General features: G+C 38.0%; 2 protein-coding genes across 2 annotated transcripts in view; one reads left to right on the top strand and one right to left on the bottom strand.

The window, feature by feature from the left end:
* B4GALT6 (beta-1,4-galactosyltransferase 6) overlaps positions 1 to 7,322 on the top strand; it is a 29,584-nt gene extending 22,262 nt beyond the window's left edge. The window contains 5 exon segments of the mRNA XM_032223243.1: positions 4,330 to 4,423; positions 4,425 to 4,453; positions 5,954 to 6,055; position 6,165; positions 7,176 to 7,322. Of these exon segments, the coding sequence (XP_032079134.1) occupies positions 4,330 to 4,423; positions 4,425 to 4,453; positions 5,954 to 6,055; position 6,165; positions 7,176 to 7,322 (373 nt within the window).
* Positions 7,323 to 11,289: 3,967 nt separating this feature from the next.
* TTR (transthyretin) lies at positions 11,290 to 14,066 on the bottom strand. The gene is made up of 4 exons (XM_032223393.1): positions 13,971 to 14,066; positions 13,072 to 13,211; positions 12,021 to 12,156; positions 11,290 to 11,555 (listed from the first exon to the last, which is right to left on the bottom strand). The coding sequence occupies exons 1-4, from the start codon at positions 14,037 to 14,039 to the stop codon at positions 11,448 to 11,450; spliced, it is 453 nt and encodes a 150-aa protein (XP_032079284.1). The 5' UTR covers positions 14,040 to 14,066; the 3' UTR covers positions 11,290 to 11,447.
* Positions 14,067 to 14,318: the final 252 nt, after the last annotated feature.

Here is a 14,318-nt window from a genome sequence, read left to right as displayed (position 1 = left end):
CGCCGCCTCCAATTCAGTGTTTCCGTGGCCCCCGGGGATCTTCCAGAGCCTCATGGAGTGCCTGCTCCATGGGCTCCCCGGCGTGGTTCCGTATTTCGATGATGTTCTGATCGCTGCTTCCAGCTGCTCAGAACTCATCGAAATGCTCAGGAAGGTCCTCCTCCGTTTTAAGGGCGCGGGTTTAAAACTTAAATGCAGCAAATGCTCGTTTGCTGTGCCTAGGGTAGAGTTTTTGGTAGAGTCTTGGGCTTCTTGATTGACGCCCAAGGAATCCACCCTATACCTGCTAAGGTTGCTGCCATCAGGAACGCCCCCATTCCCTCCTCCAAGGCAGAGTTGCAGGCATTCCTGGGGCTTCTCAATTTTTACGTACCGTTCGTGCCTCACAAGGCATCATTTGTCGAGCTGCTGCATCAGTTGCTTGACCATGGCCAGACATGGCCAGACATGGCCAGACATTCCTGATAGTGGTGAACACCTATTCTTGCTGGGTGGAATTGGTGCTTATGACCTCCACCTCCGCTGAGAATACGGTCCGGGCCCTACGCCATTTGTTCGCAACCCATGGGTTGCCGGCCGTAGGTGTCTCCGACAACGGGCCCCAATTCACTTCCATCACATTCCAGGAATTTCTGGCCTTGCAGGGTATCCGGCACGCGCCCACAGCCCCATACCATCCGGCCTCCAATGGCCAGGCGGAGTGTGCGGTCCGTTTGGCCAAAGAGGCACTTGGCCGGATGGACCGGGGTGACTGGCAGTCGAGGGTGGTGGATTACCTGTTAAGCCAACATTCCACCCCCTTCCCAACGACCAACAAAAGCCCCGTGGAGCTGTTGATGGGCCGGCGCCTGCGGACCCCCCTGGATAGGCTTCATCCGCTCTACTCGGGGGATCAGCCGTGCAACCTGGGGGTTTCCCCTCCCCTCTCTTTCCTTGTGGGGGATCTGGTTTGGGCACGCTTGTTCTCTGGGGAACCTAAATAGGTGGCTGCCTCTGTTGTGTCCATAACCGGCCTCTGTTCTTACAGGGTCGGACTGGCTGATGGATCTGAGTGGAGGCGCCACGTGGATCAGCTAAGGAGGCATCTCCCCATGGAGACCGATGTCCCATCTGATCCAGGCCCCAACGACACAGCTGCCTGCCAGCCGGTCCCAATGCTCCAGTTCGAGGCCTTTCCCCAGGCAGGCCTCTCCTACCCCCATGTTGCAGGGTTCCAACCTGCTGTTTGTTTACCTGAATCCGATCCTGCTTCCCGCAAAAGGGCCTTCCCCAGATCAGGCCCCACCTACCTGGATGCCCCCTGTTGGCCAGCGTCCCCGCCACAACCTCAAACCGGTCTGGCACTTGTTCCAAGTTCTTGCAACAATCCTTTGCCGGTTGCAGCCTCCCGGCAACGCGACACTTTCCCTGTTGCCGCGCCCCCTTGGCCCGGCCTACCTGTTGTGTTGAGCCTGCCTTCTGGGCTGTCCCAAGATGGCGCCGCTCGGAGCTCCACTCCCTTCAGGGAGGAGCTACGACAAGCAGGACTCACCCCTCCGACGACTCCTGGAGAACTGAGGCGTTCTGGGTGGATCCGGCGCCGCCCCGCCTATCTCGCTGACTACACATGGTCAACTATGGGCATGCGCTCTCACTTGGGGGGAAGGGATGTTGAGGACTCATAAAGTCCTCGAGTCACGACCTGGAGGCCAGCAACAGACCAGGCTGCGCCCTGATTGGCTAGGGCGCAGCATAGCCTGTTGCTAGATGCTAGAGGCGCCCTGATTGGCTAGGGCGCAGTGTCATCAGTTGCCAGACGCCTGGAGCGCGCCCATTGGTCCCTCCGCTTTGACAGCCTGTGTAAATAGATGTCAAGCGGAGGATACTTTTGAATCGCTGTAAATAGTTGCTTGAGAATAAACCTGATTTCTTTGCACGTCCTGGCTCTCATCTCTTCCTTTCCTTCGATTCACAAAACTGGCGACGAAGGTGGGATCTAGCGATTCCGATAGCAGAGCCTAGGACAGAACGGGAGGAAAATCAGCCGTGTAGCCGCTCAAGCCGCGAAGCAACCACCGATGCGGCAAACCGCTGACTTTTCCCCCCCGTTCTCTCTCTCTCTCTCTCTCTCTCTCTCTCTCTCTCTGCCGAACCGAGAGATTCACCTCCAGTGCGAGTATGGCAAAAGAAGCAGTTATTGGAGCTAAGCAGTCACCATGAGAAAGATTTAGCAAAACAGCTGGCTCGGTTCAAATTGTATCTGACTGAGAAGGAGGCTCAGCAGAAGCACCTCTCTGAGGACTACGAGCATAGGCTTTCCAAGCAGAGGGAAGACCCGCGGAAGTGCAAGGCCAGGGATTGGTACTGGAGGTTCAGCAGGCTGAGATGGTCAGCCAGTTCCAGGCCATGATGCACTCCCACTGAAACAAGGCCCTCCAGCTCTCTGCAGCAACAGAAGACTCTCTGCAGCAACAGAAATGTTCATTACACGTATCCAGCCAAGGGATCGTAGTTTGAGGACCCCTGATTTAGTGCAATATAAAAAATTCAAATACTTTTTCTGCCGACCACTTAAATTTTCTTATGGACCACCATTTGGTGACCGCTGTTCTAGTCCAACCCCCTGCTTAGGCAAGAAACCCTATACCATTTCAGACAAATGGTTATCCAATCTCTTCTTAAAAACTTCCAGTATTGGAGCATTTACAACTTCTGGAGGGAAGTTGTTCCACTGGTTAATTGTTCTAACTGTCAGGAAATTTCTCCTTAGTTCTAGGTTGCTTCTCTTCTTGATTAGTTTCCACCCATTGCTTCTTGTCCTGCTCTCAGGTGCTTTGGAGAATAACTTGATTCCCTCTTCTTTGTGACAGCCCCTGAATTAAGTGGACCTTCAGTCTGTGGCTGTCCTGAATATCTGGTTTCTTCACTTTTTATCCATGTTTGGTATTCTGCTCCTTTATATTATTCTTTTTTAAGATTTCTCTTTTTTTCTAGAATGTACAAAAAAGTTCTGGTTGTTTTAGGAAAATGACAGTCTTAAACTATTACGAAGTATGTTAAAGATACTCTTTCATTCCCCACCAATGTTTTTTTAGGAAAAGGACAGTTTTAAACTATTACAAAGCATGTTAAAGATACTCTTTCATTCCCCAGCAATGTCATTTTACTTCTACCATTTGAAAAGTTGAGTATCAATGCACTATTCAGTTGTTTTCCAGTTACGGCTATACCTTATCTTTCAGAAATAATATTATCTTATCTATTATATGATCCATTTACAAAATTCTAAATCCATTTAAATATATTTGCTGCTATTGCTATAACTGCTATTGCTATTGCTATTGCTATTTATTTTTAATTTAAATTACTTCTACATAAGATATGAAAACTCTTGCCATGGAAAATAATGATAAAAATGTTCTTAAGCCAAACTTGGTGGTCAATTGTTGCCTCTCTCCTTTCTCCCAAAACCCAACATTTATTTATTTAGTTTGTCAAACATGTATGAGATAACAGGTCTAAGTATAAACATGGACATGAACACAGGAAATGGGTATGAATAAATGGGAATAGTAGGACAGGGACCGTAGGCACGCTGGTGTGCTTATGCACGCCCCCTTACAGACCTCTTAGGAATGGGGTGAGGCCCACAGTAGACAGTTTAAGGTTGAAGTTGGAGGTTTGAGGATGTCACGACAGAGTCAGGTAGTGCATTCCAAGCATTGACCACTCTGTTGCTAAAGTCATATTTTCTGCAATTCAGTTTGGAGCGGTTACCTTGAGTTGTATCTATTGTTTGCCTGTGTATTATTGTGGTTGAAGCTAAAGTAGCCATTGACAAGTAGAATGTTGTAGCGACCATGCTTAGGTCAGACCATAAGCGGCGTAGTTCTAGGTTGTCCAAGCCCAAAATTTCAAGCCTGGTGGCATAAGGTATTCTATTATGAGCAGAGAAGTAGAGTACTCTCATGAAATGGGGGCAATATGCTGACTCTGTAAAACCGCTTAGAGAGGGCTGAAAGCCCTATGAAGCGGTATATAAGTCTAACTGCTATTGCTATGAAATACTTCTGGACTCGCTCAATTAAATTAATGTCTGATATACAGTGTGTATTCCAGGCAGACAAGCTGTATTCGAGAATTGTCTGGCAAAGGTTTTGTATGCTCTAGTTTGCAGTACAATGTTACTGGAATATTCCATATTACATTACAAATATTACAAAATATTATGAATATTACAAAATATAAATGAATATTTCCATGAGGGCAGCAGGAACTGAACTTGACTCAAAGAACACTTCCCTTTTATCTTCAAAAGTCTTAAAAATAAATACTTCCTCTCATTTTCAGACTTCCATACAATGAATTTTTTGGTGGTGTAAGTGGACTAACAGTAGAACAATTCAAAAAAATCAATGGATTTCCAAATGCTTTCTGGGGATGGGGGAGGAGAAGATGATGACCTTTGGAACAGGTATTTCTCTATATTGTATCAACTTTATGAGGTCATTGGCCAGGAATTCATAGCAGATGGAACACATGAGGTTTCAAAGTAGATGTAGGCTAAATGGAAGAGAAATACCCAAGCTCTTTTTGCTGGCATGAATAGGAAATGTAGAGCTTATTGGATCCAGTCATAGAATGCAAAAATGGCCGTGTATAGCCTTTAGGAGGCTTCCAGAGTGCTCCTGGGCCTGGGGAGGGCAGAAATGAGTGAAAAATGGGCCGTGTTTTGCTCATTTTTGCCCCCCCCAGCCCCCAGAACCACTCTATAAGTCTCCTAAAGACTATGCATGCCATTTTTGTAAAAAAAATAGGCCTGTTCTTTTTGCAAAAAACCAGAGGCAACAACTTTACAAAGCTCTGTATAGCAGTGTGTGTTAGATCTTGTCACTTTCTCAATGTTATCATTCTGACACCACTATGGATGTTTGGCTTCATTACTGAAATTGGGTTTTAGAGGCATTTAAATAATTAGATTTTATAAATCTGTGGTCCTTAGAATGTATAAATCTGATCACTTTCCAAGCTGCTATTTTTATTTCATATTTGCAAGAGTTTTTAAAAAATTGGAATGTCATAGATTGACAAATCAGTGGTTAAGGTCCTTAAAATATTAAATATATTTTTATGATCTTCATATTTGGCTAGCTCAACTCCTCTGCCAAATCATATGTATATGACATTTCACTGTCAACTCTATTATTCTAGAAATAGAAAGATTTGAGGGGCACATTGCTTGCTCTTTCATTGTCCCATTTTGGTTTAATTTTCATACTTTTTAAAAGTGGTTTTTGCATAAGCAACATGGCTTAGATGTGAATATGATATTAAATTATATACCAAAAATGTGGAATTCTTCATTATATGAAGAAATATGGATTGACTGAGCATGAACCATCACAAAAAAGGTAACAAAAATATTATGATAAAAGTTTCCATATGTACTAGCTGTACTGGCCTTTTTTTTGTTGTTTTAGGCATAATGGAAAGATTATATCTTAACAAGATAAGGAATGTATATAGAGTATGATTTAGGATTTCTTTACAACCAATTAATAATAGCTTTACTCTGATTAATATGCCTGTGAAGGAGAGTGTCAATTACAATGGAGCAGTCGGCATCATTCTGAGGTGCTGGTTAACTGTTTCTGTTTAGAAATGTTTGGAAGATTTTATTCTGGATTTTTTCCCTCTGCAATCCCTCAGCGGTTCTGGTCCATTTTTAGATTCAAACTTCCTTTTGCTTCTCCTCAAGCATCAAATTTAATTCAGTTCTATTCTGGGTTTATTGTTTTGGCATCATTTGTTTGGAATAATTTCCTCTTCTTTTAATAACTAAAAAGCCTTTCTGCTCCTCTAGGAAATCAACTATAACAACCTCCCTGTCCCACCAAACCTATCACACATAAAGTTGCCTCTGATGTCTATTACTGTGTATATATATTTCATGTGTGGATTATTTCAATTACAGAGTCCACTCTGTAGGATTTAATGTGACAAGGCCAGAAGGAGAACTTGGGAAGTATAAGTCAATTCCTCATCACCACAGAGGAGAAGTTCAATTTTTAGGACGGTGAGAATAAAAATGATAAAATAATTTTTTATTTTTGCTGTAATATTGTGCTCCACTGTGGAATATTGTTTAATGTTCCTGGTTTATAAATGATGAATACTGTATTTAGTGTGCTAGAATACCCTTATGGTTCAGGAAAGTTAGAAAGAAATAGTTTTAACAGAAATTAGGTAATACAAGCAGTACATATGGTAAGTTCTACAGAAGGTAAAGGAGAGGTAAATTATGAAATATGTGACATGATGTTCTGACACAAACTCTTGCTACAACTATTTGTGTTATTATATACATGCAAGTATATATGGGACAGCACATTTAATATCATCTCAAAAAATTTTCAGCTTGCTGCATGTAACAACAATAACAATTTATTGCATCTGATGATGGTTTTTTTTGTTTTGTTTTGTTTTTTTTGTTTTTTGTTTTTTCCCCCCTTTCCTTCTTGGACCTTTTTTTGTCCTTTTTGGCCTCCCCCCTCAACCCCACCCTCTTTTTTTCCCCTCTCTCCCTTGTTTTATTTTGTTGTTTTTTTGTTTTTTAAACCCTAGGTATTGTGGTGCTTATTAAATATACAATAGAGAGATACGGGATGTATAAACTTAGTAGGGATGCACCTGTGATTAAACGACATATTGTATGTGAAGATGGGTTTCCCTCCCCCCCTTTTTTCTTTCCATCCTCTCCCTTTCCCATTGTTGTCTGTGTAACAAAAAATAAAAATAATTAAAAAAAAAACAATAACAATTTATTAAACTTTTATATAGCATTTTCTAACATGATCCTTTTCAACACTGCTTGTCGAAAGCAATGTTTTTGCTGAATACTTGCAAAAAATCAAGCGTGTTTTTTTGTAGAATGTTTGTTGAACTTTTTTCTTGTGTTCAGTTTGAGTTCCAAAACTATTATTTATTTTTATAATTTAGTGGCTGTCCAACTTAGTAACTCTGGGTGGTTTATAAAATTTTATCTAAAAAAGATAAAATTATATTAAACCTATAGATGATTTTTTAAAATATACTATAAAGTACCCCTTTTCATTCTGAAGCTGAAAATTTTTGTTCTGTATAATGACAATTACTTCTACATTTTTACCAATGCTCTGAATGATTTTTTCCAACAGATACAACTATTAAGATATTCCCGAGAGCGTCAGTTTATTGATGGCTTAAATAATCTAGCATATATACCATCTATATTTGCCAATAAACTGTATACTAATATCACTGTAAACCTGGTGCCAGAACTAGCTCCTGTTCAAGATTATTGATGGCATAGCAGAATAAACTACTGGATCTATATTTTGTAACACTGGAAAAATACTAAATCAGGTATTTCAAATGACTGCACAATCATGTATCAATTAGTGAATGCTTCACATTAATAAACCAATAAGTACTCAAGCCTTGTTAGCTTTTCTGTAGATAATAAACACAGCATGCTTAGAAATCAGGAAAATTCCTTTCTCTAAGAAAGCATGCATTCAATGAATTATAATTATTTTTTTTAATGTTTTCCATTGTAAATATCTGTTAAAATATTAGGCTTTTGACTATGACAAAATTCTGCATGTTTTGGAAGTATTTGTGTTTAGTATTTCTAGACTTTAGGCATAAAATGTAAGCAATTACCGGTAAATCTGGACAAAAATTTTGAATGATTTATAGGCTGATTTATAAATACTGGCTATCTGTTATAAGAAACTTTTATGCTTATTTTGAGCTACAACCCTTGTGTAACACCTACGCCTGTGATTTTTCCATCAAACCTATGATAAATAAACTTTCAACCTTTATTCTATCTATTACCAGGGAGGTCCCCTGAATATGCTTGAAATAATATATTATGGATATTCCAGGCATGGAAATCCATCTATGATGTTGCATTTCATATGGTTCTTAATGTACCAGTAGTGTTAATGACAGATTTATATTTTAGTCTATTTTCATATTGCTCTTTTGTGGATTCTTGTAATAATCAGCATCATTCCATCCACAATCAGAAGACCAATGAATTAGAAGATAAATGAATGTTAATGGGAGGAAGTAATGGGGTGAAGTCTTCATATGAGTAACAAGTGGAATGTTCAGAGTAATGGTTATTGGTTCATTTTTTTCTCATTGAAAGTCATTGGCACTGGAGTCAACCTGAGGAGAAATGTGTTGAAATTTATCTTAAACCAATTGCCTTCAGTATTAAAAAATTTTCATGCCTTTGTAAACAGTGCATTTTCTGCAACAAGCTAAGATTCTTCTGTTTATGACTTCAACATGGGGTGAACTGGCCACTATTTTACAAAGTTATTTTGTTCTTGTTTTTGTGCCCAGTACACAAAATGTAGGTATTTTTAATTCTAATTTTTATTGGACTGGATGATGATTGACATACGGCATCCCTTTTTGAGTACTCTTCTTTGAATACTTGAGCCATTATCTTTACAGAGAGAATCACTCTGTTCTAATACGGTATTTCTATGTTGAATGTAATTATGAACCAAGATTAAACATTTGAGAACCAAAGAATTACTTCTTTTTCCTTTCAAAGTGGAAAAATGCATTGTTCAACATCTAAAAAAGAATAAAATGGATTCAGATGTAATTTACATTATGGATTAGTTCTGTAGGTATCTTGCAGTTGTTTGGGATAAAAAGTACTTCGTTTTCTCCTTACAGCATCAGCATAAGAACTGATTGTAGGCTGTTCATTAAATATAAAAAGTGATGTCTATCATTCCAAATAATTTGTAATTTGAAGATATTAAAATGGAACAAAGGGGCAGATAAATACATAATTTTGACAAAATTAAATGAATCAGGCAGGCAAAAAAAATCCTTAACCTTTAAATCTAGATACTATATTCTATACACTTTTTTTCAATACCCAGTTAGTAGATTTTTGCAAAGCTAAACATGGTATTTATAACATCCTGTCCTAATTCAATTCTGTATGATGTATTACATGATTTGAATGGAATGGCTTGTCTTAAATATCACCAACTTGATACATAAGCTTCATAAAAACTGTATGGAATAGGCATGTTTGCATACACTTTAAAATTATATTTTAACCTTCCAGGAAAGAAAAATGATAAAATTTCTGCTCAATTATACCATTCTGTAATAGATCTTTATATGCCATGATAGTTTAAATTAATTTGTATTTGGAGCTGGGAGTTATTTATTTTCTTGACCTCTAGTGTAGAATCATTGACAGCCTGGTTTTGTTCTCTGGTTTAAGCAGGGTGCCCTGTACTATAGAATAGATTTGTCATGAGTAAGACAAATACATTTCAGTTGAAACACTAAAATTCATGTAGTTAATGAAGGTCTAGTAAGTGGTTACGTACTTTTGATCTAGTTTAAGCACAGTCCTCAGTCTAGATCAAGTCCTGGTTAATAGGTGGGCAAGCTCCAATCAGAAAAGAAGGCAATAGCAAATCACTTTTTTATAGATAACCCTCACTTACTGATTGCAATTGGGACAGGCAGTACCATTGCTAAGCTGTGTTATCATGAAGTGAAAAATCATATAATTGAGCCTGACAGTTTGTCAATTCCAGCTATGATCATTATGTAAAGCACATATAGTCATTAAGCATGATGATATGACTGTGACTTCTTGCTGGCTTCTCCATTGTTTCTCGGAAGCTGAAAAAGAAGGTTGCAAATGGTGGACATGTGACCATGGGACACTGTGGCCATCATACATGCATGCCAATTGCCAAGCAGAAATTACAATCAGGTGATTTGGGGGAGTTGTAACAGTTGCACTTTGGGGATGGTCTTAAGTTTTATTATTAATACTTTCATAATTTTGAAAGGTCACTGAACAATTGGTGCTGCTATGAAAAGTACATGAGTTTGTTGATGAAATCACTAGATGCTGAAATTCAGCTTGGAGAACTTGCTTTTACGAAAACCTTAATTATTTTGTGTTTTTCTTTAGTTCCCCTGACACTATATCTTAGGCTGATATGAGCATTTGTCTCATTGTCTGTAGTGGGTTTTATTTGTCTTGGATTTTAGGTCCGGGTCTTCAAATGAGTGAAACATTGTTTGATTTTTATATGTAAATGAGAAAAATGGTATTCATAAGGCGAAGTGTACTTAATCTTATTTTTCAGGTGAAAGCAGCACATTAAATGTATTAACAAGTTCTGAGTACTGTACAGAATTATGCTATCACTTACTTGCTCATTAAAATATTTATACTTTTAAAATCCATTGGTTTTTTTAAAAAAATACAGTGTGCTACAGACTATGGTTTTGTTTACCTCTAATCTTTGGGGCTCTTGGGATAGGGATCTTCAGAAAATGTGATGGATGCTGTGGCAGAATGGCTGCCATAGAGATGAAAGTTAACAAAAGGAATCCTGTGGTGCCTATCCACATATACTGTGGTAACACAGAAAGGGAACTTGCACAAAAACGCAAAGTAGAGATTAAGTTTGAACCTCAGAACATGAAATCCTTCTTCTGAAGTCACCGTTTTAATAAAACCCATTTCATGTTAAAATCAACAGATGAAGTTAAATGCCAAGAAATGCATCCCAGAATTTGGCTTGAAGGTGAAATGGTGAATCAGTCTTTAATCACAGACACACAGGTCATCCATTCAGGGTCACTAGTTCAAATATGAATGACTATCAGATGCACTTTTTGCCATTTTCTGTTTCCATGCCACAGCTTTTCAACCTCTCATACTTTGTGCAATCCTTTGCACCTTTCCATTTCTGGTTTTGCCATCTGATCCCTTTCTCTTGTTATGTTGTGTCTCCATCATCTTCCTTTTACCAAGCAAACAATAATTTCTCTCTTGAAAGTACCTGGCCAATCTCAAATCACTTGTCTTATTTTTAATCAATCCTGAAGCCAGCACAGCCAAGGCATTCATTTAAGTTGTAATTAGTGCTTGCCTGTGCTGGCTTCAAGGTTGATTAAAAATAGTCAGACATACTGGAAGCTCACCAATTTGGAAACTGCTGCTGTGCTATCCCTAAAGATATTTCTCCTCCTTTTTCCAGATAAAAGTTACATCTGTGCCATTGGCTCTGCTTCTTCCAGATACATTTACTACTTGGCTAAGAACAGGACAAATTCTAAACAGATATAAAACAATCACAATTGTTCATAAATTGGTGCTTACTGAATGTCTTCGAGCCTGTTCAATACAACATAGGAAAAAAAGTATTTCATGTTTCTTTAAACAGAACTGTATTGTGTTTGTTGCACACCACACATATTTAGAGAACCTTTATTGATGTATTAAAAAATAGCTAAGCAGTAGCAGTTACATACTATTGCAGGAAGCAAGCCGTTGATAGTGCAAATTAACTACCTCCTTCAAAATATTACTACAAAAGTGTAATAGAATTTTGAAAGAATTACGCATGGTCTTATTCCTTTGGGATACTGACAACAGCTGTAGTTGAATAAGAAAAGGGACTGAGAAGAGCAGCAATAGTGTAATGACGATGACCAGAATCATTAGCGGTAAAAACCACCTGTTAAAAAGAAAAGAGAAGAGAAGTTTGGGAGTGTTTTTAGTAAACACAATGATCTGATAGAGAGCAATGCTAAAGTAGAAAGATTGGCATTAAAGAAAATTGATTATTTTCTTTCATTCTGAAATTTTACCGCCCCACCCCAAAATAATTAAACTTATCACACTTTTAAATCCAGCTGGATATGGAGATATAGATCAATACAGACACATATGCATGCATGAACGCAAACACATTTAATGTATATTATGAATCTTTTATATTTTTGAATAAATAAATATGGTCTTAAAGTTTATACTTATCAAACACTTCAATTTATATTTCTTCCCTCCCCAAATAAATGTATATATAAAGCAGGAATTATTGCAACAAAACTGCATCATAATTTTGAGGAATTAAACCTTAGGGCAAAATATTTTTTTTGCCAGTGGTTTATCTTATATTTTAATATTTTCAAATACTCACTTCAGCATACTCATGAAATGGGGAAATGCCAAGTGCCTTCCAGTATGAGCTGGTGTCAAATTCCAACTTGTATGAGCCTTCGGTAAATAACTCATCAGTGATAAGTTCATGGATTTCTCCAAATTCATTTGTTTTCCTTAAATTAATATATGAGAGTAATATAGTCAATAGCTTTACTCAGAACAAATAGCATATTGTTTTATTTTGGCCATGGGATGGATCCAGAGTTAGACTGTAGCAATCCACTGAAAAGAATGGGACTTCCATCAAAATTGCAATGCTCCAAAATTACTAGCTTCTGGACAATTAACTTGTTTTTTTATTAATGGGGAAACCAAATACAGGGGGAGGAATTCTGTATGTGGATGTTGAACTAAGATTCATAATGTTTTGGAGCTGATGCTAAGGAAGATTTAAAAAATCATGTCAGTTAATCAGAAATCCTCATATTAAGATAATGTAAGTGTTGTATGCCCCAACCACCTGGTAGCAAAACATTGATTCCAATGAGATTTATTTTCAAATTGGTATATGAGGTTTTGGTATTAGGTCACACTATATTTTCTGCATGCATTCGAATCTTTTTTTACACTGAAAAAATTAATCTCTAAGCCCATATCAAAGCTGATCAATATTGTAACACTCATCTATCTAAATTACTTGATAGATCTCTAGATTGTCTAGAATGAGGAGGGTTGTTACACCAGATTCTTTTTTTGAAATCATTAATACAGAAATGCCTGATTATATTAAATTTAAAAAGTTCTTGCTATTAGTTACATCTATAAACAATGTACTAAAGGTAACAATTCATATAAATAAATAGGAACCCTTATTTTGCACCTACTTCCTCCCAGGATTTGGAAGGAGATAGTGCCATCACCATGCTAAAATAGCACAGTTCTGAGGAAACACCACATCTACAATCCTTAAAAAATAATAAACAATGAAAGCTTGTGGCTGATAGGTTTGTGTTGTTAATACATTCCATCTGAAAAGGAAATATAGCATGATCAATGGATTCTATCCGACACTTTTCATGTGGTCTTACCCACTGGAAAACTCCTTCCAGGCCTCATCTTCACCCTTTTTGAACACTTTTACTGGGAGGTTGGTAGCTGGGGTTCCTCGAACTGCATCAAGGACTTTCACCATCAGAGGACACTTTGAATCAGCAGAACTATGGGGTTCCTTGATACAGCAAAAGAGATTTCTATTAGAGTTTTGGTAGGATATAGCCTGTTTTGCGAGCCATAGACTTTGCTTTACTCATGCACTTTAAAGGATTTCTTTTAGCCCTAGTTTGAGCTAAGTTAAATTAGCATAGAAATAGAATGCAACTCTGAGATATTGTTTATAAACTGATATTTAGAACATATGTACACAGATACACAAAATCCTGATAACACCTTTTTCATATCTCCTCTGAACTGAAACAGTGTCCCGATCCCCCATGCTAATTCTGCAACAGGCATTGATTTATGAATATTCATTCTATCCAATGTTGTAGATGTTACAAAAACCACACAGTGAACAGGGTATGGTTACAGATGCAAATAACTCATAGTCAAGACTTCCCAGTTTCTTTACCTAAAAGTTAATCCAATTTCATTGTACTGAGTTGGAAATGAATTACCAAATTTATCTGTAGAATTTAATTCAATATGCAAGACATTCACATCTGTGCCAACATCTTAACTCCTTTTAATTAAACTAAAAATATTACTAAAAATAAATATATTCTAAAAATGTATAAAAGGAAAAACACATTTCATACATTAAGGTAGATTGTTTTAAACCTCTATTTCAGTTATTTGAAAGAAATTTATGCCTAAAATACTTTGGATAAAAATGCAGTGATCAAAAGATAGAATTGATATCATGGATTTTCCTACAGCAATTGTTTAATGATACACACAAAGGCAAAGGTGCCACTTAAACAATACTTACCACTGGTACAGCTTCAATGAGATATCCCATTGTAGCCAAGCAAAAGAAAAACAGAGAAAAGGGACCCATTGTGTATGCAAACCAAGAGACTCTACCAGCAGCTACAGGTTAGGGGGATTTTAGGTTTTTATACTGAACCCTCAACAAACAGACTACTTATCAGGTGCCTGTATGACTTGAAAACCTGCTGATTCTGATTATTTACTTAGCAAGCATCCTGCTGTGCAAAGCTTCTATCCGGTGGCATCTTGCTGAAAGCTGCAGAATTACAGTGGATAGGTGGAAGGAAGGACTATACAGGTGCTGGGAATAAAAAAATCAGTAACCTACACAAACATGAACCTTGCC

This window comes from Thamnophis elegans, chromosome 8, assembly GCF_009769535.1.
Source record: "Thamnophis elegans isolate rThaEle1 chromosome 8, rThaEle1.pri, whole genome shotgun sequence".
NCBI lineage: Eukaryota > Metazoa > Chordata > Lepidosauria > Squamata > Colubridae > Thamnophis > Thamnophis elegans.
Note: the sequence above shows the minus strand (reverse complement) of the source record. Positions and strands in the feature narration are given on the sequence as shown.